This window comes from Mesocricetus auratus, unplaced genomic scaffold, assembly GCF_017639785.1.
Source record: "Mesocricetus auratus isolate SY011 unplaced genomic scaffold, BCM_Maur_2.0 Super-Scaffold_100018, whole genome shotgun sequence".
Taxonomy (NCBI): Eukaryota; Metazoa; Chordata; class Mammalia; order Rodentia; family Cricetidae; genus Mesocricetus; species Mesocricetus auratus.
Window position 1 is genome coordinate 36,947,719 of NW_024429199.1, and position 26,230 is coordinate 36,973,948.

Sequence of the window (26,230 nt, forward strand, 5' to 3'; positions counted from 1 at the left end):
GGGTACCTGGTGGGGGTGCAGGGGAGGAGGGAAGGGAGAGGGAGCTGGGATTGACAGGTGAAGCAAGCTTGTTTCTAATTTAAATTAAAAAAAGAAAAATTCTGTCTCCTAGTTGGTCATTTTCATGTCCCATATTTTGCATTCTGTTTGTCAGATTTCCATTGCCATTTTCAATGTTCTGAATTCTTTTTTTTCTAAGTTCTCATGATTTGCTTGTAAGATGTGAATGGTTTGTACAGATTCCTTACTTTCACTCTACTCTCAAACCCTTTCTTTAAGGACATTATATGGATTATAAAACTAATCACCATTATTAAGAATAGGTGTATTGTGGGTAAGACATAATCCTCTTCGAAAATCCCATCCATACAAGACACAAAAAGATTCCTTACGTCCTGCATTGTAAGATTATTCACCATTGGTATAGAGCAGTTAATCTTATTTATTATTAGCTTAAAATACGAAGAATGCAGCCCCTACTTTCAGTAGAAACATGTTGCTCTTTAATTTCCATGCTCTCTTTTCGCATGTAGGTCTCAGCTTGTAGTAACTCGTCTGGCCAAAAGGTGGCGCGGGTGTACTGCTAAACAGCATGTGGCTGCATGATGCAAGATTCTTTCTAATTAGCAATACCGTGTGATTTTTAAGCAAAACGTTCAGCAAATTCAAATCAAGTGAATTTTTTTTCAGAAAAGGAGAAAGAAAAGGATTGCATGAATCGTGGGGTCCCACTGAGCCTGCAGGTTCCAGGGACTGCACAAATAGGCAGCATAGCATGCGAGTAGTGCTGACACCTTTGAGCTAGCCAGTGGCCCCATGAACTGCAGGAGAGAGCCAGAAGAGGGATGTCTGCATAGAAGGTGCTGAGCGGCTGGCAATGCGCACTGGCTCCCAGGAGCTAAAAAAAAAAAAAAAAAAAAACAAAAACAAAAAAACGGGGATGGGGGCAGGCCAGCAAGGAAGTGATTGCAGTCTAGCTGGAGGGGGGATTGAGCACAACGACCTTGGCCCAGACACCCGGCCCCGCCAGCTGGGTGAAACCTGGTTCCCCAGGTCCTGTGAAAATGGACACCAGAATGTAGCAGCACAGACTAAGATGCACGGGACTTGGTTAAATATTGGTTAAATTTATACCGGGAGAAGTCACTTTCATTAGAAACCAATGACCCACAAGTTCCTGCTCCGAGGATCCACACCCAGGCTGCTCTCTGTGACCCGACCAGAACCGAGAGAGAGCACGAGCTGGGGTCTCAGACCCCAGAATTGGCCTTCTCCTGTCAGTTAGCATTGCACCAAATCTGCCACAGGAGATTGAAGACTAGTCTATTAAAGGATCATTTCCTTAAAGGAACACGTATCCATTGGGCACCAAAATTATTCACCGTAAAATAGAAAAGGAGATGTTAGAACATTAATCGCTTCTGGCTTTGCCTTCCCTGCTGGAGGTGTGCAGGCTCCTTCTGTCTCCTTCTTTCCCTCCTCCCCACGGCCTCTCCTACCATCCTTTTGTAATCATTGCCACATTTTCTTCCACGTCTGCTCTTGCTGCTCCTACCCCTCAACTTTTACATTCAATCCCTTTGATGTCCTGAGGTTCTTTCTGGTCCCATTAGACAGGTCGGTGGACTTGAACATGAACTATCTGTAGCCCACGACTCTCACTTTAGTTGTGAACTCAAAGCTGACACGACCCACACATTGAATCGGATAATGACGAGGTGATCATCATTGATGTGTAAGAAAAGTCCATTTAGGAGCTGGGTCACTGCATGGACAAGGCTGGAGAAGAAAGGAATCATAAGGGCTGTTGGCACCTGGGCTTGGAGGAAGATGGGCCCAGAGCACCATGAGAGGAAAAAACCCTCCAGTGCAGTTGGAAAATGATTTGTCCCGGAAGCATCAGCAGCTTCCGGATAACCCCATGCTGAGGAAGATGATGAGGAAGTAAAGAGCAGTGCCCTGTGAGGACAGGGGACACCGCACCTTCAGGGGCCAGAACTCAAACCAGTCAGGGAAGTCTCAGCGCTCAGCACCAACTGCTAATGAGAGAGAGAGAGAGAGAGAGAGAGAGAGAGAGAGAGAGAGAGAGAGAGAGAGTTCTACAGTGCCAACGATCCATGACAATTTATGCTTCAGAGCTTCTTTACTATAGAAAGGGATTGCTATGTCTCAAGGAAGTTCCTAAATGGAGGATCACAATACAGATTCTGTGGTCAGAAGCAAGCTGGTGACACAGGACCACAAAGAAACATGTATCAATTCTTTTTTACTGTTCTCAAGTTTAATTTTAAAATTTGATGTTTCCGTGTGTGTGTGTGTGTGTGTGTGTGTGTCCATGTGCATGTAGGCCAGAAGGCAACCTCAGATCCCTTGGAGCTCGAATTGCAGGCTGTCTGGTGTTGCTTGTAATGAATGCTGGGAACCAAAGTGGCTCTTAGCAGCATACTGAACCCTCACACCAGAGTCTCTGATCATGGAGTATCAGTGACCACAAAGCCTCCAGATTATCTCAAGGTGGGTCTCCCTCCTACTAGGTTGCTAGGACATTAAGTAGACAGGCCCAATATGCAGAGAAGAGCCTCAAAAGAATTCACTACAGTGGCACAGTTAGTGAGTCACTTGGACCGTCAGAGATTCCACAGCAGCAAGAGACTTTGTCTCACACAGTCTCCCGAGTTCCCTGTATAGTACACTTAAAAAAAACCACCCCCTGGAAGATGTGTCAGAGATTACTTGTCCACTAATCTGTCCCCATGAGTTATGTGAACCAAAGAACACACTATACAGCAGAGGAGAGAGTAAAGTCACACACTGAGAAGCCACAGGCATTTCACTGTTATCTCTGAATCACAAACCTCAGACATGGGGAAGATGGTCTGGTGTATGGGCATCAATACTGTGACACTGCATATACCTCAATCTGTGTCACAAGCCTAGGTCAGAGGCCAAATCTGATCTCCCATTCATGGATGGAATGTTTGATGAAGAGACAGACATAGTATGGCTTCCCAATCTCGAAATATTTACTACCTGACTTTATAGAAAAACTAAATGAACCCCATCATCTGACGCTGCCTCCCCAGGAGCTGGAATAGAAGAACAGCCTGGGGTGCAGGGCAGAAGCTTGCATATGCTCCACTCCAGCGTTTAACTGTCCTCCCTGGTGGACATGGTGCCAATCCCTCTGCTCTGGGTTGTGTGGTGAGTTGGGTTGGGGTTGCTGGAGAGCATCCTCAGTTGGGGTGTACGTGCTGACAGCTAGTGAAGGAGGGGCTTAAAGCTCTGTTCTGGGTAGAGTAGTGAGGCCAGGCAGGGAGAGGAGGTGAGCTGGGGGGCGGGGCCCACCAAGTGGGTGGGCTGCAAATCTCCGTGTGGTGGCACAGGCCCTCAATTCCTGGGTTTACGCAAGTTTGTGGTTCAAGGCCAGCTTGGGCCACGTGGTGTGGTCAAGGCTAGCCTGGGCTGCAGAGTAAAGCCCTCCCTCAAAAGACCAGAGGTTTGGGATGGGGTGAGAATGTGTGGAGCAGCTGCTGGTTGCATGTGTTGTGTGCACCCAGAGAAGTTTAAAAGCAAAGATCTCAGAGAATGCCCGAGAGCTAGTTTTGGTACAGAATGAAGGGTTGGGTGGAGGGGTAGAAGGACCTTGAGACCTCATGATCTTCTAGAGAGAGTCTTGAGCTGAGGAAACCCTGTCCTCCCACACTGCTCCTCTGTGAGGCCCCTCCCAGTCTGATGCCAGAACTCACTGGTAGCCCCGAACACAGAAAACTTTGTGTTACCCCCTCTGCCATGTAGGATCCCGGAAACTCATGGGCTAGCCCTGAACACAGACTAACTGTATGATTTCCAACCCCGCATACTGCCCCACCCCTCCCCACGAGATCACTGGAACTCACCATGCAGCCCTGCATACAGACAGACAGGACAGACAGCAGGGAGAGAAGCAGGGTCAGCAGGCATGGATGCCCTTGCTGGCTCCGTGGTTTCTTGTCTAGACTGATGCGATGTGCTTTTAGTGACAGGGAAGGCTCGGTCAGTCTCTGCCCACAGCTCAGCCCAATGAAAGACTGTGAAACTTGGGCAGTGGATAGGAGGGAAATTTTCCTCTTTGGTGTAGTCATAACAAGTTCCTATTTCTGGTTTGGTCTGGAACCTTCAGAGTCACTCCAGGGTCCCTGCAGGCTGATCCCCACTCCCTGTGGTTTTCCATGTGGCCCCTCCCTTGGTTCAAGTCATAGTGCTGGCTGAGGCTGGGGGAGGTGGTAGAATGGGCAGGGTAGGGCTGGGCACCGAGCAGCAGGAGCTCCAGGCTTCTGAGTCCTCAACACCCAGATTCTCATTCACCAGCCAACCTGGACAGAAAGCAAAGAAAGTGGCCACAGGCAGCTGAATCCAGAAAGGGAAGTTACCCTGGAAAAGGACACATGGGTTTGTGGGGTTTCCCTGCTCCCTTCCCCCAGCACCCTCTCACAGGCAAGCTCCCCCTTCCCCCACTCACTTGCCTCTTGCTATGTGTGGCCTAGGGATCCTTTTACTCCTCTCTGACTGTGGCAATCCATCTTCTTGACCCCTTCCTGCCCCTAACTTCATCTCCACCTCCAGGCTCCTTATATTAGTCAGGATCCTCTAGAGTAGCAGAACTTATAGAATGAATCTCTCTGTCTCCGTCTCTCTCTATTTCTCTCTCTCTCTCTCTCTCTCTCTCTCTCTCTCTCTCTCTATATATATATATATATATATATATATATATGTGTGTGTGTGTGTGTGTGTGTGTGTGTGTGTGTTGGAATGACTTACAGGCTCCAGTCCAGTTAATCCAAAAATGGCGGGCTCTGAATGCAAAGTCCTGTCGCCCAGTACTTACTCAGTCCTCAAGGCTGGATGTCTCTGCTGGCCTTCAGTGTGTACTGGAATCCTGAAGATGCAGGCTTTAAAGTCAGGGAAGGAAAAGATGTGCTGGCAAGGTGAGGACCAGCAGGAAAAGAGTTAAGATTCCTTCTTCTGTGTCCTTACACAAATTTTAGGCATCAGGTAGGTCCCATGTTAAAGGTGTGTCTTCTTGCTGCAAGATCTGAACTAAAGGCATGTGACTTCCTGCTTCAGAGGTCCTGATGAGAAGTGACTCACCCACCCAAAACCAAGCAAAACATCTCTCACTGGTGTGCCCTCATTTCTGGATTGTAGTTCATTCCATATATATTCAAGTGGACAGCAAATAGCCACCACACCCCGTAGTCTTTTCTTTTTGTATGTCTTATGAGAACCTAGCAGGTTTGGCCCCCAGAAATCCAGATAGGGTATCTCAGAGAGGGGGCCTATCTGCTAAGTCACCTGTCCTCTTCATCAGACAGACTGCCCTAGCTACATTTCACCTTAGTTGCTTTGACTGCCTTAGTTACTTAGTTACATTTGCTGTGACTAAACACTGTGACGAGGCATCTTAAGAAAAAAAGCATCTAATTGGGCTCCTGCCTTCAGAGAGCTAGAGTCCATAATGGAGAGCATAGCATGGCAGCGAAAAGAGCAGAGATCACATCTTGATCCTTGAGTAGGAGGGTGGGAATGGTGGAAGTCTTTTGAAATCTCAAAGCCCACCTTCAGTGACACACCTCCTCCAGCAAGGCCACAGCTCCTAATCCTTCCCAAATAGTTCCTCCAACTGGGGAACTAGTATTCCAACATGGAGTCTAGGGGGCCAATTTCCATTCACACATACACACACGCACACACACACACACACACACACACACAAAGGTGGAGAGACCCCGGGGGTTGGACTCTAAGCAGCATACTCTCAGTCTCTTTAGAGGAGGAGGTTCCTTCCTCTGTGCTTTCAAGGAATGTCACATTGACAGCAAGAGCTTTGCCCATCCCTACAGATGGCACCATTAAGAGTGGAAAGAGAGCAGAGTCTTTCAAGGCTCTAAAATTAACTGTTGGGTCCTTTAGCTGATCATAAGTTGGTTTGTGGCACTTTCATGTCCTTAAACATGCAACCAGAAAGGGATTAAAAAGCAATAACAACATCACAAAATAAAATCCCATCATCTACCACTGGGATTCTCACTCCTCCTGGTGTTTCAAGCACCACAAAGAGTCAGTTAAGTCACCAGCTTAAGGCCATGGAAAACCCTAACCAATTCCCATAGGCTCTAAGGGAATGTTCTTCTCCTGGGTGTCAGCAAACAGGATCAGGGAGTACCAGACACCTGTCTTCCACAGATTAGACCTCATCATCTTCATATCCTAATGCCTTACTGCCAGGTCCTAATGCTGGAGGTGATTGTACAGTGGCATGACACAGGCTCCCCTACAGAGAAGCTTCTGGTCTAGCTGACATCATTCTTGCTGGCAGCCTGCAGTGGAGACACAGAGCACAGATGTTAGTCATCAGTGGGGTCCTTACATCTCTGCTGTCCTGTGGGTTGACTTCCCTTTCGTGTCTTAGATTGCGTAGTTGACACTTTCCTAACCCCCTTTCCTTCAAGCTCTGACTTCTGGGCTCCTTAGACCTTGCTCTTACTCAGGTCTTGAGGAGTCTGACGTCAACCACAGCTCTTGGTTGAGAACAGGCCCAGTGGAGTCACCAGTGAGAACTGTGAGTGTAAGCTGATCACAGGCCCAAGGTTGAACTACACAGACCATCACAGTGTTCAGGAGTTCATGTTCTGAGAGACCTTGCAGGGCCCCCTTACACATGCTGCTGCTCCCTCTAGCACAGTAGGAGAGGCTGAGGCTTCTTCCATAGCTACTGGATGAAAGCTCTAGGGTGGCATATAAGGTAGTCATCAATCTCATTATCAGGGAAGGGTGCTTAAGGCAGCCTCTCTGTTATTCCTTAGATTGTTAGTTGGGGTCATTCTTGTAGATCTCTGAATATTTCCCTAGTGCCAAATTTCTCTCTAAACTTATAATGGCTCCCTCTATTATGATATCTCTTTTCTTGCTCTCCTCTATTTTTTCCCCCAACTGAAGCTTCCTGCTCCCTCAAGCAAGACTGGCTTACTTCACTCAGGATGGTTTCTTCTAGTTCCATCCGTTTGCCTGCGAATTTCAAGATTCCATTGTTTTTTCCACTGAATAAATACTCCATTGTGTAAAAGTACCAAATTTTCTTTATCTATTCTTCAGTTGAGGGATATCTAGGTTGCTTCCAGTTTCTGGCAATTACAAAGAATGCTGCTATGAACATAGTTGAACAGATGTCCTTGTTGTAATAATGGGCATCTTTTGGGGATATGCCTAAGAGTGGAATTGCTGGATCTTGTGGTAGACTGATTCCCATTTTCCTGAGGAACCACCATACTCACTTCCAAAGTGGCTGTACAAGTTTTCACTCCCACCAGTAGTGGAGGAATGTTCCCCTTTCTCTGCATCCTTTCCAACATGAACTGTTGCTGGTGTTTTTGATTTTAGCCAATCTGACAGGAGTGAGATGGTATCTCAGAGTTGTTTTAATTTGCATTTCGCTGATTGCTAAGGATGTTGAGCACTTTCCTATGTTCGTTCAATCATTTTAGATTCCTCTATTGAGAATTCTCTATTTAGTTCAGTCTCCCACTTTTTAATTGGATTCTTAGGTGTTATGTTGACTAGCTTCTTGAGTTCTTTGTATATTGTGGAAATCAGCCCTCTGTCAGATGTGGGGTTGGTGAAGATCTATTCCCATTCTGTGGGCTGCCATTGTGCCTTGTTAACTGTGTCCTTTGCCATATAGAAACTTCTTGGTTTCAGGAGGTCCCATTTATTAATTGTCAATGTCAGTGTCTATGCTGCTGTTGTTATGTTCAGGAAGTGGTCTTCTGTACCAAATCATTCAAGGGTACTTCCTAATTTCTCTTCTAAGAGGTTCAGTGTGGATGGATTTATGTTGAAGTCTTGATCCATTTTTTTTACATTTCTCATAGAAAACTCATTCTTTTTTTCTCAATGTATGTTTTTATTTAAATTAGACAGATGAATGCTTCACATGTCAATCCCAGCTCCCTCTCCCACCCCTCCTCCCTTGGCCCTCCACCAGCCCCCCTGCAGCCCCCCACCCAACCCCCATATCATTCTCCAGGGAGGATGAGGAACTCTTTGGGGGGGGATATCCAGAGTCTGTCATTTCATCTAGGACAGGACCTAGGCCCTTCCCCATATGTCCAGGCTGAGAGAGCATCCCTCTACGTGGAATGTGCTCCCAAAGTTCATTCATATGTCATGGTAAACACAGATCTACTACCCAAGGCCCCAGAGATTTCTGAGGCTTCCTCACTGACACTACATTCATGGAGTCTGGATCAGTCCCCTGTTGGCCTCTCAGCCTGTGGTTCAAGAGCTCCCCATTGTCCGGTCAGCTGTCTTTGTGGGTTTCACCAGCAAGGTCATGACCCCTTTGCTCATCACTCCTCCATCTCTGTCACTGGGTTCCAGGAGTTCAGTTCAGTGTTTAGCTGTGGGTATCTGTCTCTGCTTCCATCAGTCACTGAATGAAGGTTCCAGGATGGCATATAAGGTAATCATCAACCTTATCATCAAGGAGGGGTCATTAATATAGTCTCTCTACTATTGCTTAGTTGGCCATTTGGTGTTATCCTTCTAGATCTCTGGAAATTTCACTAGTGTCATCTCTCTCTTCAAGGCTATAATAACTTCATATATCATGGTTGTCTTTAATCCATTTTGACTGAAGTTATGTGATAGATAATGGATCCATCTGCAATCTTCTACATGCCAGCATCCAAGTTTGCTAGCACCATTTGTTGCAGATGCTTTCTTTTTTCTGTTGTATAATTTTAGTATCTTTGTCAAAATCAGGTGTTCCTAGGTATGTGGGTTAATGTCAGGATTTTCAGCTTGATTCCATTGGTCTACCTGTCTATCTTGGTGCCAGTATCAAGCTGTTTTCAGGACTATAGCTCTATAATAGAGCTTGAGGTCAGGGATGGTGATGACTCCAGAAGTTCCTTTTTTTGTACGGGATTGTTTCAGCTATCCTGGGTCTTTTGTTTTTGCATATAAAGTTGAGTTTTATTCTTTCACAGGCTGTGAAGAATTGTGTGGGTATTTTGATGGGGATTGCATTGAATCTGTAGATTGCTTTTTACACGATTGCCATTTCTACTTTGTTGATCCTATCTATCCAAAAGCATGGGAGATCTTTCGATTTTCTGGTATCTTCTTTAATTTCTTTCTTTAAAGACTGAAAGCTCTTGTCATAGAGGTCTTTCACCTGTTTGGTTAGAATTACTTTATGTTGTCTGTGGCTGTTGTAAAGGTTGATGTTTCTCTGATTTCTTTCTCAGCCCATTTCTTGTCTGTATATATTAGGGCTACTGATAGTTTTTAGTTAATCTTGTATCCTGCCACTTGGCTGAGAGTGTTTATCAGCCATAGAAGTTCCCTGGTAGAGTTTTTTGGGTCACTTATGTAAACTATCATATCATCTACAAATAGTGAAAGTTTGACTTTTCTCTTTACAATTTGTATCCCCTTGATTTCCTTTTGTTGTCTTATTGCTCTAGCTAGACCTTCAAGTACAATATTGAAGAGATATGGAGAAAGTTGACAGCTTTGTCTTGTTCCTGATTTTAGAGTAATTGCCTTGAGTTTCTTTCCATTTAGTTTGATGTTGGCAGTTGGTTTACTGTATATTGCTTTTACTATGTTTATGTATGTTTCTGTTATCCTGGATCTCTCCAATACATTTATCATGAAGTGGTGTTGGATTTTGTCAAAGGTTTTTTTCAGCATCTACTGAGATGATCATGTGGTTTTCTTTTGCAGTTTGTTTATATGGTGAATTACATTGATTGATTTCCTTATGTTAAACCATCACTGCATCCCTGGGATGAAGCCTAGTTGATCATGGTGGATGATTTTTCTTATGTGTTCTTGGATTCTATTTGCCAGTATTTTATTGAGAATTTTTACATCAATGTACATTAGCCATATTAGTCTGTATTTCACTTGCTTAGATGTGCCTTTGTGTGGCTCAGATATCAAGATAATTGTTGCCTTGTAAAAAAAAAGTTTGGCCATGAACCTTCTGCTTCTATTGTGAGGAACAATTCGACGAGTATTGGTATTAACTTTTCTGTGAATTTCTGGTAGAATTCTGCACCTAAACCAACTGAGCCTGGACTTGTTTTTGTTGGGAGACTCTTGATGACCGCTTCTATTTTATCAGGGGTTATAGGTTTGTTTAAATTGCTTATCTGTTCTTGATTTAATTTTGGTAAGTGATATCTATCCAGGAAATTGTTCATTTTCCTTAAAGTTTCCAGTTTTGTCGAGCACAGTTTTTCACAGTATGATTGTCTGGATTTCCCCTGTGTCCATTGTTATGTCTGCCTTTTCATTTCTGATGTTGTTAATTGGCATGTTTTCTCTCTGCCTTTTGGTTAGTTTGGATAAAGGCTTGTCTATCTTGTTAATTTTCTTGAAGAACCACGTCTTTGTTCCATTGATTCTTTGTATAGTTTTCCTAGTTTCTACTTTATTGATTTCAGCCATCCATTTGGTTATTTTTTGGCATCTTCTCCTCCGGGGTGAGCTTGCTTCTTATTGTTCTAGGGCTTTCAGTTGTGTTATTAATTTTCTATCTTTCCTCTTAACACTGCTCTCAAAGTGTCCCATAAGTTTGGGGATATTGTATCTTCATTCTCATTGAATTCTAGGAAGTCTTTAATTTCTTCCTTTATTTCTCCCTTGACCCAGCAATTGTGCAATTGCACATTGTTCTATTTCCATGAGCTTTTAGGGTTTCTGCAAATTTGTGATGTTGTTGAATTCTAACTTTAAAGCATGGTGGTCTGATGAGACACAGGGGGTTATTCCAATTTTTTGTATCTGTTGAGGTCTGCTGTGTTGCCGAGTATGTGATCAATTTTAGAGAAGGTTCAATGTGTTGCTGAAAAGAAGGTATATTCTTTTGTGTTTGGGTGGAATGTTTTATACATGTCTGTTAAACCCAATTGGGTCTTAACTTCTGTTAGTTCTTTGTTTCTTTGTTAAGTTTCTGTGTGATGGTCCTGTCTAGTGGTGAGAGTGGGGTGTTGAAGTCTCCCAATATAAGTATGTGATGTTTTATGTGGGATTTGAGTTTTAGTAATGTTTGTTTCACAAACATGGGTGCATTTGTATTTGGGGCATAGATGTTCACAATTGGGACTTCATTTGGATGCATTTTTCCTGTGATGAATATGAAGTGAATTTCTTCATCTCTTTTGATTGATTTTAGTTTGAAGTCTAATTTGTTAAATATTAGGATAGCTATGTCTGTCAGTTTGTTTCTTGGATCCCCAAAATCTTTTCCCAATCCTTTACTCTAAGGTAATGTCCATCTTTGAAGTTGAGTTGTGTTTCTCCTATGCAGCAGAAGGATGGATTCTGCCTTCGTATCCATTCCGTTAGCCTGTGAAGACCATTGCTGGAAATTCAGGACCACTGAATATTAATTCTTGTTCGTTTTGGACTTGCTATTGGTGGTGGAATTGTGTGTGTGGATTTACTCTGCTTTTTCTTTTGACTTTTGGTGAGGTGGGATTATCTATTGCCTATGTTTTTGGGAGTGTAGTTAGCTTCCTTGGGTTGCTGTTTTCCTTCCAGTTCTTTCTGTAGGGCTGGACTAATGGATATGAATTGTTTTAATCTGGTTTTGTCATAGAATATATTAATTTATCTATCTATAGCGATTGAAATATTGCTGGATACAGTAGTCTGGATAAGCAACCATTGTTACTCAGTGTTTGTAGAATATCTATCCAGGACCTTCTGGCTTTCAGAGCTCCATGGAGAAGTCAGGTGTAATTCTGATAGGTTTGTTTGAATACGTTACTTGGCATTTTTCCTTTTCTCCTCTTAATATTCTTTCCTTATTCTGTATGTTTGGTGTTTTGATTATTATGTGGTTAGGGTGTTTTTCATGGTCCACTCTATTTGGTGTTCTGTAAACTTTCTGTACTTTCATTGGCGTGTGTTTCTTTAGGTTGGGACAGTTTTCTTCTAGATTTTGTTGAATATGTTTTCTGCACCTTTGAGGTGGGTTTCTTCACATTCCTCTATCCCTGTTATTCTTAGGTTTGATCTTTTCACACCTTTGAGGTGGTTTACTTCACCTTCTTCTATACCTATTATTCTTAGGTTTGGTCTTTTCATGGTGTCCCATATTTATTGGATATTTTGTGTCAGGGATTTGTTGGACTTAAGATTTTCTTTGGTCAATGAATCTGTTTCCACTAGTGTATCTTCCATGCCTGAGATTCTCTCTTCCAACTCTTGTATTCTGTTGGATATGCTTGCATCTGTAGTTACTGATCATTTACCCAGCCTTTTCTAATTCCAGCATTCCCTCAGACTGTATCTTTTTTATTATCTTTATTTCAGCTTTCAAACCTTGCAATGTTAAATTTTTGGTTTGTCTTTTCCTCCATTTCTTGAAATTTTTTTTGTTTGTTTTGTTTTTCCATTTCTTTAAAGGATTTTCTCATTTCTTCTTTTAGGGTTTCTATCATCTTCATGAAGTTGTTTTTAAGGTCATTCTCTTATGTGTCGTCTATGTTGGGATGTTCAGCCTGGGAGACAGGACAGAAAGACCTGTCACCTGTAGGAATTGACTGTGGTGGCTTGAATAGGTATGACCCAAATAGACTCATGTGTTTGAATGTTTGCCCATAGGGAGTAGCACTATTATGAGCTGTGGTCTTGGGAGAGAAGGTGTGACCTTGTTGGAGGTAGGTTTTGAGTTTTTAGAACTTCAGGCTGGGTAAGTGTGACTAAGTCTCCTCCTGCTGTCTGCAGACCAAGATGTAGAACTCTCAGGTCTTCCTCAGAACCGTGTCTGCCTGCAAGCTGACATGTCATGCCTTGATGATAATGGACTAAAGCCCTGAAACTATCAGGGAGCCCCAATCAAATGTCTTCTCTGATATGAGTTGCCCTGGCCATGGTGTCTCTTCATAGAAACAGAAACCCTAACTAAGACAGTACCAAAGCTGGTTCAGCTGTGAACTGAAGTATTTGCTGGAGAAGTGGTCTTCACTGCCTATGGAAGTGTGTCTCTGGGAGGCAGATAAAAAATCATACAAGACAGGGATTCTGACTAGAGAGCATTAGGCATTAAAAGGAGACTCCTCATTGAGCCCTGCTTACATCTTAATAGCGCTTAGAGCAATGGTCCTTCTTGAAACTTCCATGCTCATCTGGACACTCGTGGCTTTGGGGCTGACCTGACTCAGGTCACAATGGATGAATAATCCACAGAGAGTTGGTCAGAATGCTGGGATCTGTGGGATGTGATCTGAGGTTTGCTTCTTTCTTTCTGTTCTGCTTTATTTCTTACTTAACTTTGCTAAACAATTCCTCATGAGTCGGGACCTCTCACAGATGAGACCATGTGCCTAGCCAGCCCTCTTACCTCTGACTCTTCATCTCCCTGGATTGGAGGTTTCCCTCATTCTAGCCCATGGGTCGGGAGTCACCTGAACAGTGTAAGGTTACACTGTGGTATGCAATAGGCCCTGGGTCAACAGAGCAAGCTTAGTGTCTGTTCAGGAGTCTCTGGCAGGGCTGATGAATTTTATTACATCACCAAGTGGTTTTACTTCATTGACAAAAATTTGTGTATTTCAGATTACTTTGCCAAAGGGTTATTTTCTTCTAGGATTCCATTAATAAATGGAATCTTTCAATGAACATGCTATGTCAGAAATGTAGGTGGACATTTTTGTTTCATTCTACAATATCAGTATTTATTGCATAATAATGAATTAATAATCCTACATCTTTTTTTGCTAAAATTTGTCAAGTAATTCCAATTATTTTGATAGGTGGTCATTGGCAAATATGGGTTATTTTATTCCAATATTTATTACTAATTTTAACTGTCAGATCTTATATTACACATCACAGTTATATATATATAGAAATGTATGTATACTCATGTATGTGTATGTAAATATACATGTCTGTGCATGTATGTTATCTGTATGTATATGTGTGTCTGCCTGTGTCCATGTATGTGATATATGTGTATAAGTTATGGATTGGTTATGAAGGTTTATATATATCATATGAGTGCATATGTGTGTACATGCATGCAATGTATGTGTGTAAGTGGAAGGATTAACAAATCCACACATAGAAGCTTCACTAAAGTCCCAGGTAGAGAGCTGGTGCAGAGGTAGTTGGTGTCTCAATATATTTAGGAGCCAACTGGAGAGCTAGGGAGTAAAGGGGCTCAGCCAGGTTCAGGCTTGAATGGAACTGCAGGGGGTGAAGTGAGGACCATGGGGGGGTAGGGAGGGAGGGACCCAGTTAGATAATGGACACACAGCATGGTTAGGAATAGACACATGTGCTAGCCCTGAGCTGAAGCACAGAGGACATCAGTTCTCTGCTTGATGGTCTCTTGTTGCTCACAGGGGAGTGTGTTGTGAGGTGAGTGATGGGCATCAAGGTAGTTGTGTTAGGTTGTGTTGTGGAATATTATTTCAACTGTGTAAAGATGTGTTACATTTGTTTATGTTGCAGAATGTTACCTTAACTATTTGAAGATGGGTTACATTTGTTTTTGTTGAGGAATATTTAACTATGTGAACATGTGTTACATTTGTTTCTGCTGCCATGGTTAATGATGTAATGATGTGTTACATCTTTGTTTATGCTGCATTGCTTAATTATGTAAAGATATGTTCACATTGTCTGGTTAAGGCAACTGATTATTTTTGTGTACTAAAAAAGTTGAATTGCTAATAGCTTGGGCAAAGAGGGACAAGCAGGATGGTGGGCAGAGAGAATAACTAAGAGAAGAAATTTAGGTTCAGCGAAGAGGAGAGAAGGGGAAAAAGAGGTGGGATTCACCCAGGGTCAGAAGCCAGGCAGCTGTCCCCAAGCCACACATGGAAACAGCATGAAAGTAAGATATACAAAGAAAAAAAATGGTAAAAAGCCCCAAGGCAAAATCAAGTTAATTTAAATGATAAGAGTTACCAAAGATAAGCATCCGTAACTAATAATTATTCTCCATGTCATGGTGTGGGAGCTGGTTGTTGTCCACGCCCACCCAAGCCTGTCACAGGTGGCTCTTCTTGTGGGTCCAGGCTTGGGTGCTGCTCCTACTTGAGGTTGGGACATTTGACAATTTCTCAGGTCTGATTGTTCAGATGTTGTCTTGTTTAGGCTTTCTATTGCTGTGAAGAAACACCATGACAACAGCAAGCTGGGGAGGAAAGGGTTTATTTGGTTTACACTTCCATGTGGTATCCATCACATAGAACAGAAATACAAGCAGGGCGGCATGGAGGCAGGAGCTGATGCACGGGCCATGGAGGGTGCTGCTTACTGACTTGCTCCCCACAGCTTGTTCCGTTGATTTATTATAGAGCCTGGGACCATCAGCCCAGGGATGGTACCACCCACAGTGGACTGGGCCCTCTCCTCTTGTCAGCATTCTTTCCCTCCCAGCCTGGTTCCACAGCTGTGTCAGCCCCAAATGAACACTCATAGTCTTATATTAATTATGATTTGGTTGGCTGGCAACTAGTGTTTCTTATTTGCTAGCTTTGTTTTAATTATTAACCCATTTCTATTAATCCATATATTTCCATGTGGTCTTGGCTTACCAGGGAATGCCGGGCCTACAATTACTGTGCCTGCTACATGATGACTGCTCAGCATTCCAACAGAGAAGAGAGCAATTTGCTGTTTGTCCCAGCTTATATCCTGATTCTGTCCAGGTATCTCACTTCCTGTCTGGCCCATCAGCCAACCAGTGTTTTATTCACTAAGGAATAAGAGAAACATATACACAGAAGAAAATTCTCCATCACTCTGCCATCAACTACTATTTAAGGAAATGCCCAATAGCTGGATCTTATGGAGACATTTTCTCTATTGAGGTTCCCTCCTTTCAGATAATTCTTGCTTGTGTCAAGTTGACATTACATATCCAGCACAGATGATTTTGAAATGCCCTCATGCTCATGTGTGTAATTGATTTTGATATGTGTATGAGTGATGTCTTTGACTTTTAGGAATAAGGCATTTATCTGACTTTGTCTTATGGCTGGTGCTAGACAGAAGGCATGTGTAAGTGTACAGGAGATGGCCAGGCATCAACTTGTTGCTTTTAAAATGGAGTCACCTTGAGGAAAACCCAGGATAAAAGCCATCATTTTACACAATAAGGAGTAACCTAGCCCAGGGAGTAGCCTAATCTCCTCATGGTGATAGTCTAAGAGTGAGAAAGGGGACAGGAATAAAGTTAGATGGAGTCTCTGGAAACAATGACCTGTTACATCTTGAGGAAGAGATAGAGGAGGCATGGAGACGGTCAACTTAAATATTTCACACCATGTTTGATCAGAAGTCAAACGGTAGATTCCCAACATCATCAGGTGTCTTTCTTTCCTGGCTGTGATGCAGAAGAGGAGTAGCAGCGGCAGCTGGAGACAGTGAGTGTAGATCAGACTGCAGATGAGGATGCAGGGGAGCATTGCAGAGAAGCACCTGGTAACAAAAGGGGGTCAGTTAGAGTGGGCACCTGCATATCTGCAGCCCACTCTACTCCATTTCAGATGCGCGATCTCCCCACTTCACAGACGTGCACTTCATCGTGTGTGTGTGTGTGTGTGTGTGTTTGTGTGTGTCTTTACTTTAATCCTTTTTGCTCTTTTGTCCTTCAGATGGAAATGAGGTTTTGACATGTGAAAGGTCCCCAAATATCTATATTTGTAGTTTAGCTTTCACTTTACTTTTAATGAGTTTTTGTGGTTCTTTTCAGACAAGGCAATGGTTTCTGGTCCAAGTTTTCTTGGAACTTCATGTGTACCACAGGCTCTTTATCCCTGCTTCTCAAGTGTTGAGATCAGGAGCATGTGCAATACTACCCAGAGTTTACAGTTTATAAAAACAAACAAACAAACAAACAAACAAACAAATGTCTTGAATGCTTACCTAGTAGGGGATACATCACCATCATGTTTGTGGTATTCTCAGGGTGAGGTTCACCCATTGAACTTGGGGTGTGCTGACCCTTGCAATTTCCCCAAATTTGGGAAACTGGACTGAAAAATGTGTAGTTACAGCTCTCTCCTAGTAGAAAAATTAAAAAGAATCATATTGAAATAATTATACCTACTCAAATACTGAAAAAGCAAAATAAAACACAGGGTTTCATATTAACCGATATTAGATGTAAATCTTTTTAACTAGGCATGGTTATAGGGGAGATTTGACATAATAGAAAATCAGTCTCTTGGCCATCTCCATCACACTTTGTATGCTACCTCTAGACTGCAGATGGCAAAATGTAATGATGTTGGTGAGGAGAATGAGCTTTGTAAACATTTTTTGCAATTCCAAAGGACACCAAGATTAGCACTGAAGTTTCATGTGCACTGAAGTCTAGCAAAGAAAGCGGTCAGGTTATATAGGTTCTCTTTTTGTTTCGCTTTGTTTGTTTTTTTTGATTGGCTGCTTGTTTCATCAGGATCTCACCATGCAGTTCAAGTTGGCCTTGAAATTGGTGATGCTTTTGCCCCAGCCTCTTGAGTGCTGGAAGTACAGATATGTATTGCAGTGCCACCTGGTAAATAAACTTTTTTTATTCTGTTTTTGTCTTAAAGACTATCATAAAGGCACAGCTACTAATGCATGGAGTATGACACAGGCATAATATTTAGTGCCATTCTCCAATAAGATTTATTTAGACATAAACCTATGTATAATAATAATAATGATGATGATGATGATAAATTGTAATAATAATTTCTAGTCTTTCTTTCTGTGAGATTGGGTCTCCTCTTGTAGCTGGAACTGACTTTAAACTCACTACACAATCAAAGATGGCTTTTTATTCCTGATCCCCTGGCTCCACTTCCCCAGTGCTGGGATGCTAGCTCTAACTCCCCATGTTCATGTAGTGCTATACCAGGAAGTGACAACAATTGCCACTGATAGCATTTTGGCTAACCATATGGTGTTACACTGGAAACATTAGAGTGAGGAACAGAGTCTTGTAGGTGTTTAAATGACAGCATCAGACATAAATTCTAAGTTCAAGGAGTCTCCATTCTGAAAGTTTCTATATGCTGCCCCTCTAGGTGTGCAGTCCTGCTGCTCACATACCCATGTTCTTAGGTAAAGAAAAGTGCTCTTTGAATGCTTGAGGACAAAATAGGGAAACTGAGTTGAGAGATGTCTTTATTAAGATCTTGGGCGTCTTCCTGATGAAGAGAACTGTGGAGCAGTGTCACTATGGTCACCCTGCTGTGCCATAGCACACCACAGGCTGTGCCAACTCCTTGTCCTAGGGTCACTGAAATGTCTCTGTGGGAAAAGAGCTTTTGGTACAGACGTGATAACCTGAGCTGAATCTTTGGAACAAGAGGGACAGATGGAAGAACCAACTCCACAAATTCTTGTTCTTTTCCTGTGACGTGAACAGCTTCAGCACACGAGAACTTTACCAGAGCAATCACACTGCCCAGGACACACACTGGCCCAGGATCTCATGCTCTCTATGTATTCAGTCAACTGCTCGCTGCATGGAGGGAGGTGAGCAGGAAAGAGTAAAATGGGGAGTCCTAATGAGTGTGTGCAAATTACTTCACATGGAGTGAGTACATGGCAAGTGTCAGGGCAGTGGCACAGGCAAGTGGGGCATTCGGGAGTGTGTTTCCTTCAGTTCCTGGTGTCTGAGCAGAAGACATTGTAGGGAAATGGCAGGCAGACTGTGAAAGGTTGGAGGGATGAGAAGATGACTCAGTGGTTAAGGCTCTGCTATGCTAGCATGAAGACCAGAATTCACATCCCTGATACCCAGTGGGACACCTGTTACAAGTCCTCAGCAGACTAACCCTGCGAAAAACCAGAATGGGACCACAGCTCCCTTCTTACCTTCTTGGGGATGACATTTCTTCTTCAAATATTTGAAAGTGCAAATGCCAATGCCAATGCCACTGCCAATAACAATAGCAACAACAATAGCAATAACAAAGAGGATGATGGGGATGGCTACTGCCATGGATTCTCTGTTTTCATGAAGCTGCCTGATAGGTGGAAGCTGGGTGGTGTTCATGGCACATGGATGCTGGGTGGCAGATGCAATCTCTGTGATGTTTGCGGTTCTTGATGTTGCTCCTTTAAAAAAATCAGAAAAATTCTGGATAAAGTTTCAAACACACCTCCATCAGCACCTCCTCTCCCCAGACAGCCCGAGGAACTCAGGTGTAATAACTGTTTTTCAATTCCTGAGCAGAGTTTTGTGTAAGATGTCCTTGAGGTTTACTTAGTTACCAAAGAAAGCAAATGTCTATTAAACCATCAAACAATGTGAGATATTTACTGTGGTGAGAACTTTCTGGATGTTGGCTCAATTGTTGTTTAATTGCACCAGAGAAAGATACTGAAGCCTTTCCAAGTATTGTGGACCTGGAGGAAGGGCAGCTCTGAGTGAGGAAGGAAAGGCTGGACGTTTACAGTGAAGGCTGGACGTTTACAGTGATACTCACAGACTTGGGCCACTAGCAGGCCATGCAGTGCCTGGACCATTGATTAATAGGGAGTGAGAAACATTGGGAGATGAGATGGGAAAGAGGAAACCCTGTGGTTATCAGTGGGGAGACCATCAAGAAATCACGAATTCAGTCTATTGAATCCTCCATTATGCACACATGCTGACATCTACACAGGGAAGTCACCAGACTTTTCAAGAGAATTGCCATGCCTTCCCAACCCTCTGGAGGTTTCCTTGTGGTAATCTACCTAACTACTTACTTGGCATTTCCTTCTGGTGCTTTAAGAATTCCTCAAGGCAGTGTCTGGAATCTCCCATGGAGAGCATTGCTAGATCTTGTGCTAGTTCTGCATTATTCTCCCAATTCTCTAGGACACCTGTGGCGTTATAGTTAATCACTTCCCATTTCTTGTTGTTTTGATTATAGTGGACATAGAAGAAGGAATGCTGTCCATCAATGGTGAAGTTCCAGGAGGCATCAATGCGTTGTCCATGTTTATATTGAGATACCATGGTGCCCTCCATGGCGTGATGGCCTGCACATGAGACACAAAATGGTCATCTCCTCCCTTTATAGAGCCATCACCCCCTCAGAGGTCAAGTCTTCCTCTGCACCCTCAGGACCTGCTTTCTTTCCTTCCAGACTTATCATTTCTTACCCATTGGGTACCAAGTCCTTCCAGCCTGGGGCAGGATTCATGTCTTTTATGCTAATACAGCCACAGCCACCTTCCCACAAGGGCTCTGTCCTTGCTGTCTCTTATTGATACCCTCTCTCTTTGCATCCTGTCCCTTACTTACCCCTGGTCAGCACTGCCTCCTTTTCCATGAGAAGTAGCTGCTTCCTCAACTCTTCTCCAGTGTCTTTTAGTTTTGGGTACAAACCTCCACATGTCTTAGCAGCATTTACCGCCTTTCCTCCGTTACTATGGTGAAGTAAAGTCATTCCATCTGCCGTGCACTGTACTTCCCAACCTTCCTCTCCATCTGTGGGATGAGACTTGATACTGAAGTCGCATCTGAGATAGTGAGTACCTGTGAGAGATACGTGACTGTGAGGTACGAAGGAATCATGGTTCTGTGACATCTAGATTCATCCTCACTGGCAAAGTGCAGGGAGTCAAGGCCTCTAGTCATCACCACAGTGGCGTAGGAGGCAAGGGCAGAACCTTCCACATACCACACCCAGTACCATTGCCAGGATCCGTCATAGTCGCCCCTGATTAGCTGAGGAGCTAATCCACAGAATGTCTCCCGGTGGGAAGGGACTGAAAATGGATGGGAAAGTAGGAGGGGCAGGGAAGGGAGCAGAGCAGGCAGCTGGTTGAAGAGTCAGATGGGACCAAAGCTGAGCTTGGTGGTAGAAATCCCTAATCCCAGCCCTTGACAGACCTAGGGAGAGAAGGGAGTGTTGCACATTCTTTAGTGTGAACCACGGTGTGAAATTCTGCCATAAAACAAAGCAAAAGCAAGAATAAACGGGAGAAAGTGAAAAAGAGAAAGAGATCCGTGAAGCATCTGTTGTGATCTGCTTGAAAAATACGGTGGGAAGCAGAGAAAGTAAGTTTTGCGGCAAAGAGGTTCAGGAATGGTGGAGAGCTTGTGCAGACAGCCCTGGGAAGAGTCTTCAGAACACACACTGCCAAGGGTCTCTCACTGTGACCACCACCTCAGGGTCTCCTGACTCGGTTTAGGCTTCCTGTGGACCCCAGTTCGGCTGAGAGCTGACAGCAGCACCAGGATTCCCCTCTGGCATCTTGCCCTCCTTATTTGTCCTCCTGGTAATATAACTTTCATGCAGCATTCCTTGGCTGGGAAAGTGGTGGGGCGGGCAAGGGAACATGTGTCAGAGGCTGTTTCCTAGAGGAAGACATTCACCTTGTGATTCAATAAGCTGGTATTTTCCCCGGATTCTCGCCCATCCCTGCTTCGAGCGCCCTCCTACTCCCTGCTGCCCTCCAGTTAGACCACAGTAACTCACCAGCGGGCCACATCAACTCTGAAGAAATCAGTAGAACGGAGATGCTCAGAGCCTTGGTGGAAAGACAGTGCCAGGCGGCTGAGTCCATTCCCATACCATGAACAACAGAACAACAGGTTTACTAATGGTGTCATCGGAGAGAACAGCAGGCAAACAGCCTTAGTCCCTCCCTTTGGGAGGAGGAGACTATGATCTGAGTGGAGCACTGCTGTCTGTCATCGTCCAATCTCCAGGCTCATAAAGCTGGTCCCACCCCACCGCATGCTGCTCAACCTGAAGTAGTTTACAAACCTGAATTCCAAAGCCCTGCCTTTTTTTTTTTTTTCATCGTCGCTGCACGGCCCACAGACTGAATGGGGCATGTGTACTCTAAGGCCATCAGACCATAGCAACTTGGAGCCACGTCTTACCTGTGGTATTTGGACAGACAGACAGACAGACAGACAGGGATACACTGAAACTGAAAAGTGACATCACCTTTCCTCTTTTGAGTCATTAAAAACAAAACCTATTAGTCGTTGTACGTCATGCGTCTCTTTTCCTCATCCTCAGGCAAATGCAAACTTTCCTGAAGGCCTGTGCTCCCACTGAGGCTAGAGCACTCGAAGGCACCAGGTTTTGTTTCTGTTGCAGATTAAAATTAGACTTCTCTTTGACTTACAGCACTAAGCCACTGATGCTAAAACTTCTCCTACCAGTTGTAGTTTATTGTTCTGTGTGTAAATCTTATCTGCCTTGCTGACCCTGAGAAACTGAAGCCTCACATTGTATTTTACAAAGAATTATTGCTGTAAAAGTGTATATGTATACCTGTACACCCAAGCACTGGGGGAAGACCAGATATATAGAGAAAAAGAAACAGAAAAAAGAGCTAGAGAGAAAAACGACAAGAATCGGAGAGACAAAGAGGTGCAGAGATAGTTAGACAGAGAAACAGATCAGCAGGAGACAAAGAGAGAAGAATTAAGAACATGCAGAGAAGCAATTGTGTGTGAGTCAGTTTCTTTTTCCCTCAGATAATAGTTCCCTCCCTTATTTGTAGTTCCTATTTTGAACCCTGAGTGAAAATTTTGGAAGCTGGCCTTTTAAAGTTTTCCATATTTATGCATCTTGACACTTTATGACTTCTAATTTTATGTAGGATGACCACACCTTTCTTCCTTAGACCCAGGAAATAAGAAACTTCCCGTGGTTGAGAAAGTGAAACCAAGAAGTTTTAGAGGACAAACCAGGCTGTAGAAGGAGACAACAATGACCAGTCTAGCTCATATAAGATTCCAGATCTGTCCGAGGCCTGCAAGCTGTGCAGATTCAGCTATGCTCTTCAGTGAGGTGAGCTCTGCAGTGATGAACCTGCTGTGAATTCATCCCAGCTCCTGTAAGTGATTCCTCTCCCCACTCCTGTTAGTAACCCCACAGAAAACCCAGTGGTTCCCCAAGTTGGACCTTCCTGCGCTTGTGCTTTGGTCTGTGTTAGGTTCTGATGATGAGGTGAGTGAGTGTGTGTGTGTGTGCACGCATCTGCCCAGGTAAAGCCTTTGGTACAACAGCAGTTATCCTAAGACACAATAAGCTTGTGGGATCATGTCTTGGCTTTGATATCAGCAGACAGAGTGGAATAGTGTGAGAGACTTTGTCTGCACAGCTGTTGTCATCCTTTGTGTGTGGATGCTGGATTTGTAAAAGATGCTTTGAAGAAATGTAGGAAAGGAGGAACATTACAAAGACAACCCTGATGTCAGGCCCCAGTCTGGAGCAGAGGTGCAGAGCACAGGAGGGAAACTGAGGCAGTGAGCTTATGTGGTGGTTTGAAGACAGACCATCATAGGCTCACATATTTGAGTGCTAACTCATCAGGGAGTGGCATTACTGAGAAGAATTTGGAGGTATTCTTGTTGGGATAGGTGTGGCCTTGTTGGATGAAGACACGGGGGTCCCATGTTTCCCTCTCTTCCTGTGCCCGAGGATCCCGATGGAGAACTCTCAGCCTCTTCTGCAGCATCATGTCTGCTGTGTGCTGTCATACTCCCTGCTATGACAACAATGAACTAAACCCCCGAGACTGTAAGCCAGCCCTAATCAAATGCTCTCCTTCACAAGAGTGGCAATGGAACACTAACTAGGGCAGCTTACATCTCTGCTCTTCTTTGGGGATGACATCAGTTTTCATGTCTCCAGTTACTCAGCTGGGACTTTCATGACACTTCCCTTTTCCTGAAGCTCTTACATTCTGCAGTTCCTTAGACTCTGTTTTTAATATGGTCTTTAGGAGGCTGGCTGCACTAGAAAGTCTTGATTGAGAAGGGGCCCAGTTTTGGAGTCCCCAGGAGAACCTGGACACAGGATCCATGATTGAACTATATGCTGCACACCGACAGCTTCTCCACTCCATGATCTGACACACAGCTTGTCTTCTATCAACTGGCTGGACCATTCACTGCCACTGCTGCTCTTGGTTGTCGTCCCATGACACTGGCGTCTGCAAAATGCTGGGTCTTCTGCTGCAGCTCCACTTTCACTAGTAGCCTATTCTGGGCTGTTTGCATGGACTCTGACTCTGGCACACATTGCCAAGCCTCAGCTGCTCTCCGTGTCCCCTTCACACCTTCAAATTTAGTTCGGCTTTCAGCCAGGATACAAACTTGGCCATGTCTGGAACACAGCCTTGATGCTGACTCTCAGGAAATACTTTCCAGAAGACCTCGCCTAAAGATGCTGGTCTCTTCGTAATCACTGCTAATTTCTCAGCTCCAGCTGAGCAGCATGGAGTCCCCAGCAAAGCAAAGTCTCACTTTAGTGGTTCTGGTACCTTGTTAATCACAGGTGATTCCTCAGCCCCAGCTAATCAGACCCTTTGACTCAGTTCATTGGCACAGTAGCATCTGCTGTCCTACTCTTCCACACGGTTTTCTTCCACGCTCCTAAAGAATGCTCCAGTGAACTCTCAACATGAGATGATTCTTCTAGTCTACAATTCCAAAGTCCTTCTACAATTCTACCCACAAACCATGACCAGGTCTGTCACAACTCTGCCACACTATGCTGGTGTCACCTTGCCTCAGGTAGGGCAACTATTGTTGTGAGGAAACATCATGACGAAAGGAACTTGGGGAGGAAAGAGTTAATTTGGCCTCGACTTCCAAGTCATTGTTTATCACTGAAGGAAAGCAGGACATGGCTCTAACAGGGAAGGAACCTGGAGCCGGGTTGATGCAGAGGCCATGGTGGGTGCTGGTCACTGGACTGTTCCTCATGGCTCATTCAGCCTGCTTTCTCATAGAAAAGCACCACCAGCATGGGTGGAGTCCTCTTCCATCCATCAGTCATTAAGACCATGACCTACAAGCTTGCCTGATTTTATGGAAGTATTTTTTAAATTGAGGTTCCCTCCTCTCAGAGGATTTAGCTTATATCGGGCTGACATAAAAGTACCTAGAACATACCTTACATTTATCACTTTCATTCAATATTGCTGTATTATCTGGCATCTTTGTTAGAAGGAACTTTGAATCCCCCTCACCAAGTTTAAATAGTACTTTGTTTCCAATGATGGCATACCTGGCCATTATAACCACAGTCATTAAAACAATGTGTCCACTCTCTCCATATTTATTCAATATAGTACTCAAAGTTCTAGCTAGAGCAATAAGACTGTAAAATTAGGTAAAGGGGATACAAATTGGAAAGGAAGGAGTCAAACTATTACTATTCACAGATGATATGATAGTATACATAAGTGATACCCAAAACTCTGCCCAGGAACTCCTATAGCTGATAAACACCTTCAATAAGGTGGCAGGATACAAGATTAACTAAAAACAATCAGTAGCCCTCTTATATATAGATAATAATTGCACTGGGAAAGACATTAGAGAATCATCATTCTTTACAATAGCCACAAACAACATAATATCTTGGGGGTAACCCTAATCAAACAAATGAAATACCTGCATGACAAGAACTTCAAGTCTTTAAAGAAAGAAATTAAAGAATATACCAGAAAATGGAAAGATCTCTCATGCTCTTGAATAGGTAGAATCAACATAATAAAATGACAATCCTGTCAAATGTAACCTACAGATTCAATACAATCCCCATCAAAATCCCAACACAATTATTCACAGTCTTTGAAAGAACAATACTGAGCTTCATATGGAAAACAAAAAACCCAGAATAGCTAAAACTATCTTGTACACTAAAGGAACTTTTAGAGGCATCACCATCCCTGACTTCCAACTCTACTAAAGGGCTATAGTAATAAAAACAGCTTGGTCTTGGCATAAAAACAGACAGGTTGATCAATGAAATAGTATTGAAGACCCTGACATTAATCTACACACCTATGAACACCTAAACCCAGCGATACCTCTCTTGGACATTTCCCCAATAATAGCCAGAACCTGGAAACAACCAAGATGTCCCATATCCGAAGAATCAATAATGTAAATGTGGTACATTTATAGAGTATTACTCCTCTGTAAAAATGATGGCTTCATGAAATTTGCATGCAAAAGGATGAATCTAGAAAAAGCCATCCTGCGTGAGGTAACCCGGACTCAGAAAGACAAACACAGTGTGTATTTTCTCATAAGTGGATATTAGATGTAAAACAAAGGATAACCAGAAAACAATCCACAGCTCAAGAGAAGCTAGGTAACAAGGAGGACCCTGAGAGAGACTCATGGGTCACCCTGGGAAGGTGATGGTGGAAGTCCTGTGTATATGTCAATAAAGCAATGTTGGCCAAT

General features: G+C 43.5%; 1 protein-coding gene, 1 long non-coding RNA gene and 1 pseudogene across 2 annotated transcripts in view; 2 read left to right on the top strand and 1 right to left on the bottom strand.

Moving 5' to 3' along the window:
* Positions 1–25,084, top strand: part of LOC121144489 — a 47,665-nt gene extending 22,581 nt beyond the window's left edge. The window contains exons 2-3 of the long non-coding RNA XR_005881855.1: positions 22,648–22,860; positions 23,752–25,084. This is a non-coding gene — a long non-coding RNA (uncharacterized LOC121144489). The remainder of the gene's footprint in view (positions 1–22,647; positions 22,861–23,751) is intronic.
* LOC101833380 (retinoic acid early-inducible protein 1-epsilon) lies at positions 15,204–21,622 on the bottom strand. Its single transcript, XM_040758283.1, has 6 exons — positions 21,483–21,622; positions 20,303–20,536; positions 19,762–20,037; positions 18,883–19,125; positions 16,939–17,076; positions 15,204–16,491 (listed from the first exon to the last, which is right to left on the bottom strand). The coding sequence occupies exons 1-6, from the start codon at positions 21,574–21,576 to the stop codon at positions 16,448–16,450; spliced, it is 1,029 nt and encodes a 342-aa protein (XP_040614217.1). The 5' UTR covers positions 21,577–21,622; the 3' UTR covers positions 15,204–16,447.
* LOC121132935 lies at positions 16,931–17,072 on the top strand (annotated as a pseudogene).
* Positions 25,085–26,230: the final 1,146 nt, after the last annotated feature.

Coding starts and splice junctions, on each gene's coding strand:
- LOC101833380 (XM_040758283.1), bottom strand. CDS start 21,576: ATGGGAATGGACTCAGCCGCCTGGCACTGTCTTTCCACCAAGGCTCTG. Junction 20,038..20,302: donor GGAGGCAGTGCTGACCAGGG/GTAAGTAAGGGA, acceptor TCTCATGTGCAG/GCCATCACGCCATGGAGGGC. Junction 16,492..16,938: donor GGTGATGTATCCCCTACTAG/GTAAGCATTCAA, acceptor TTTTGTTACCAG/GTGCTTCTCTGCAATGCTCC.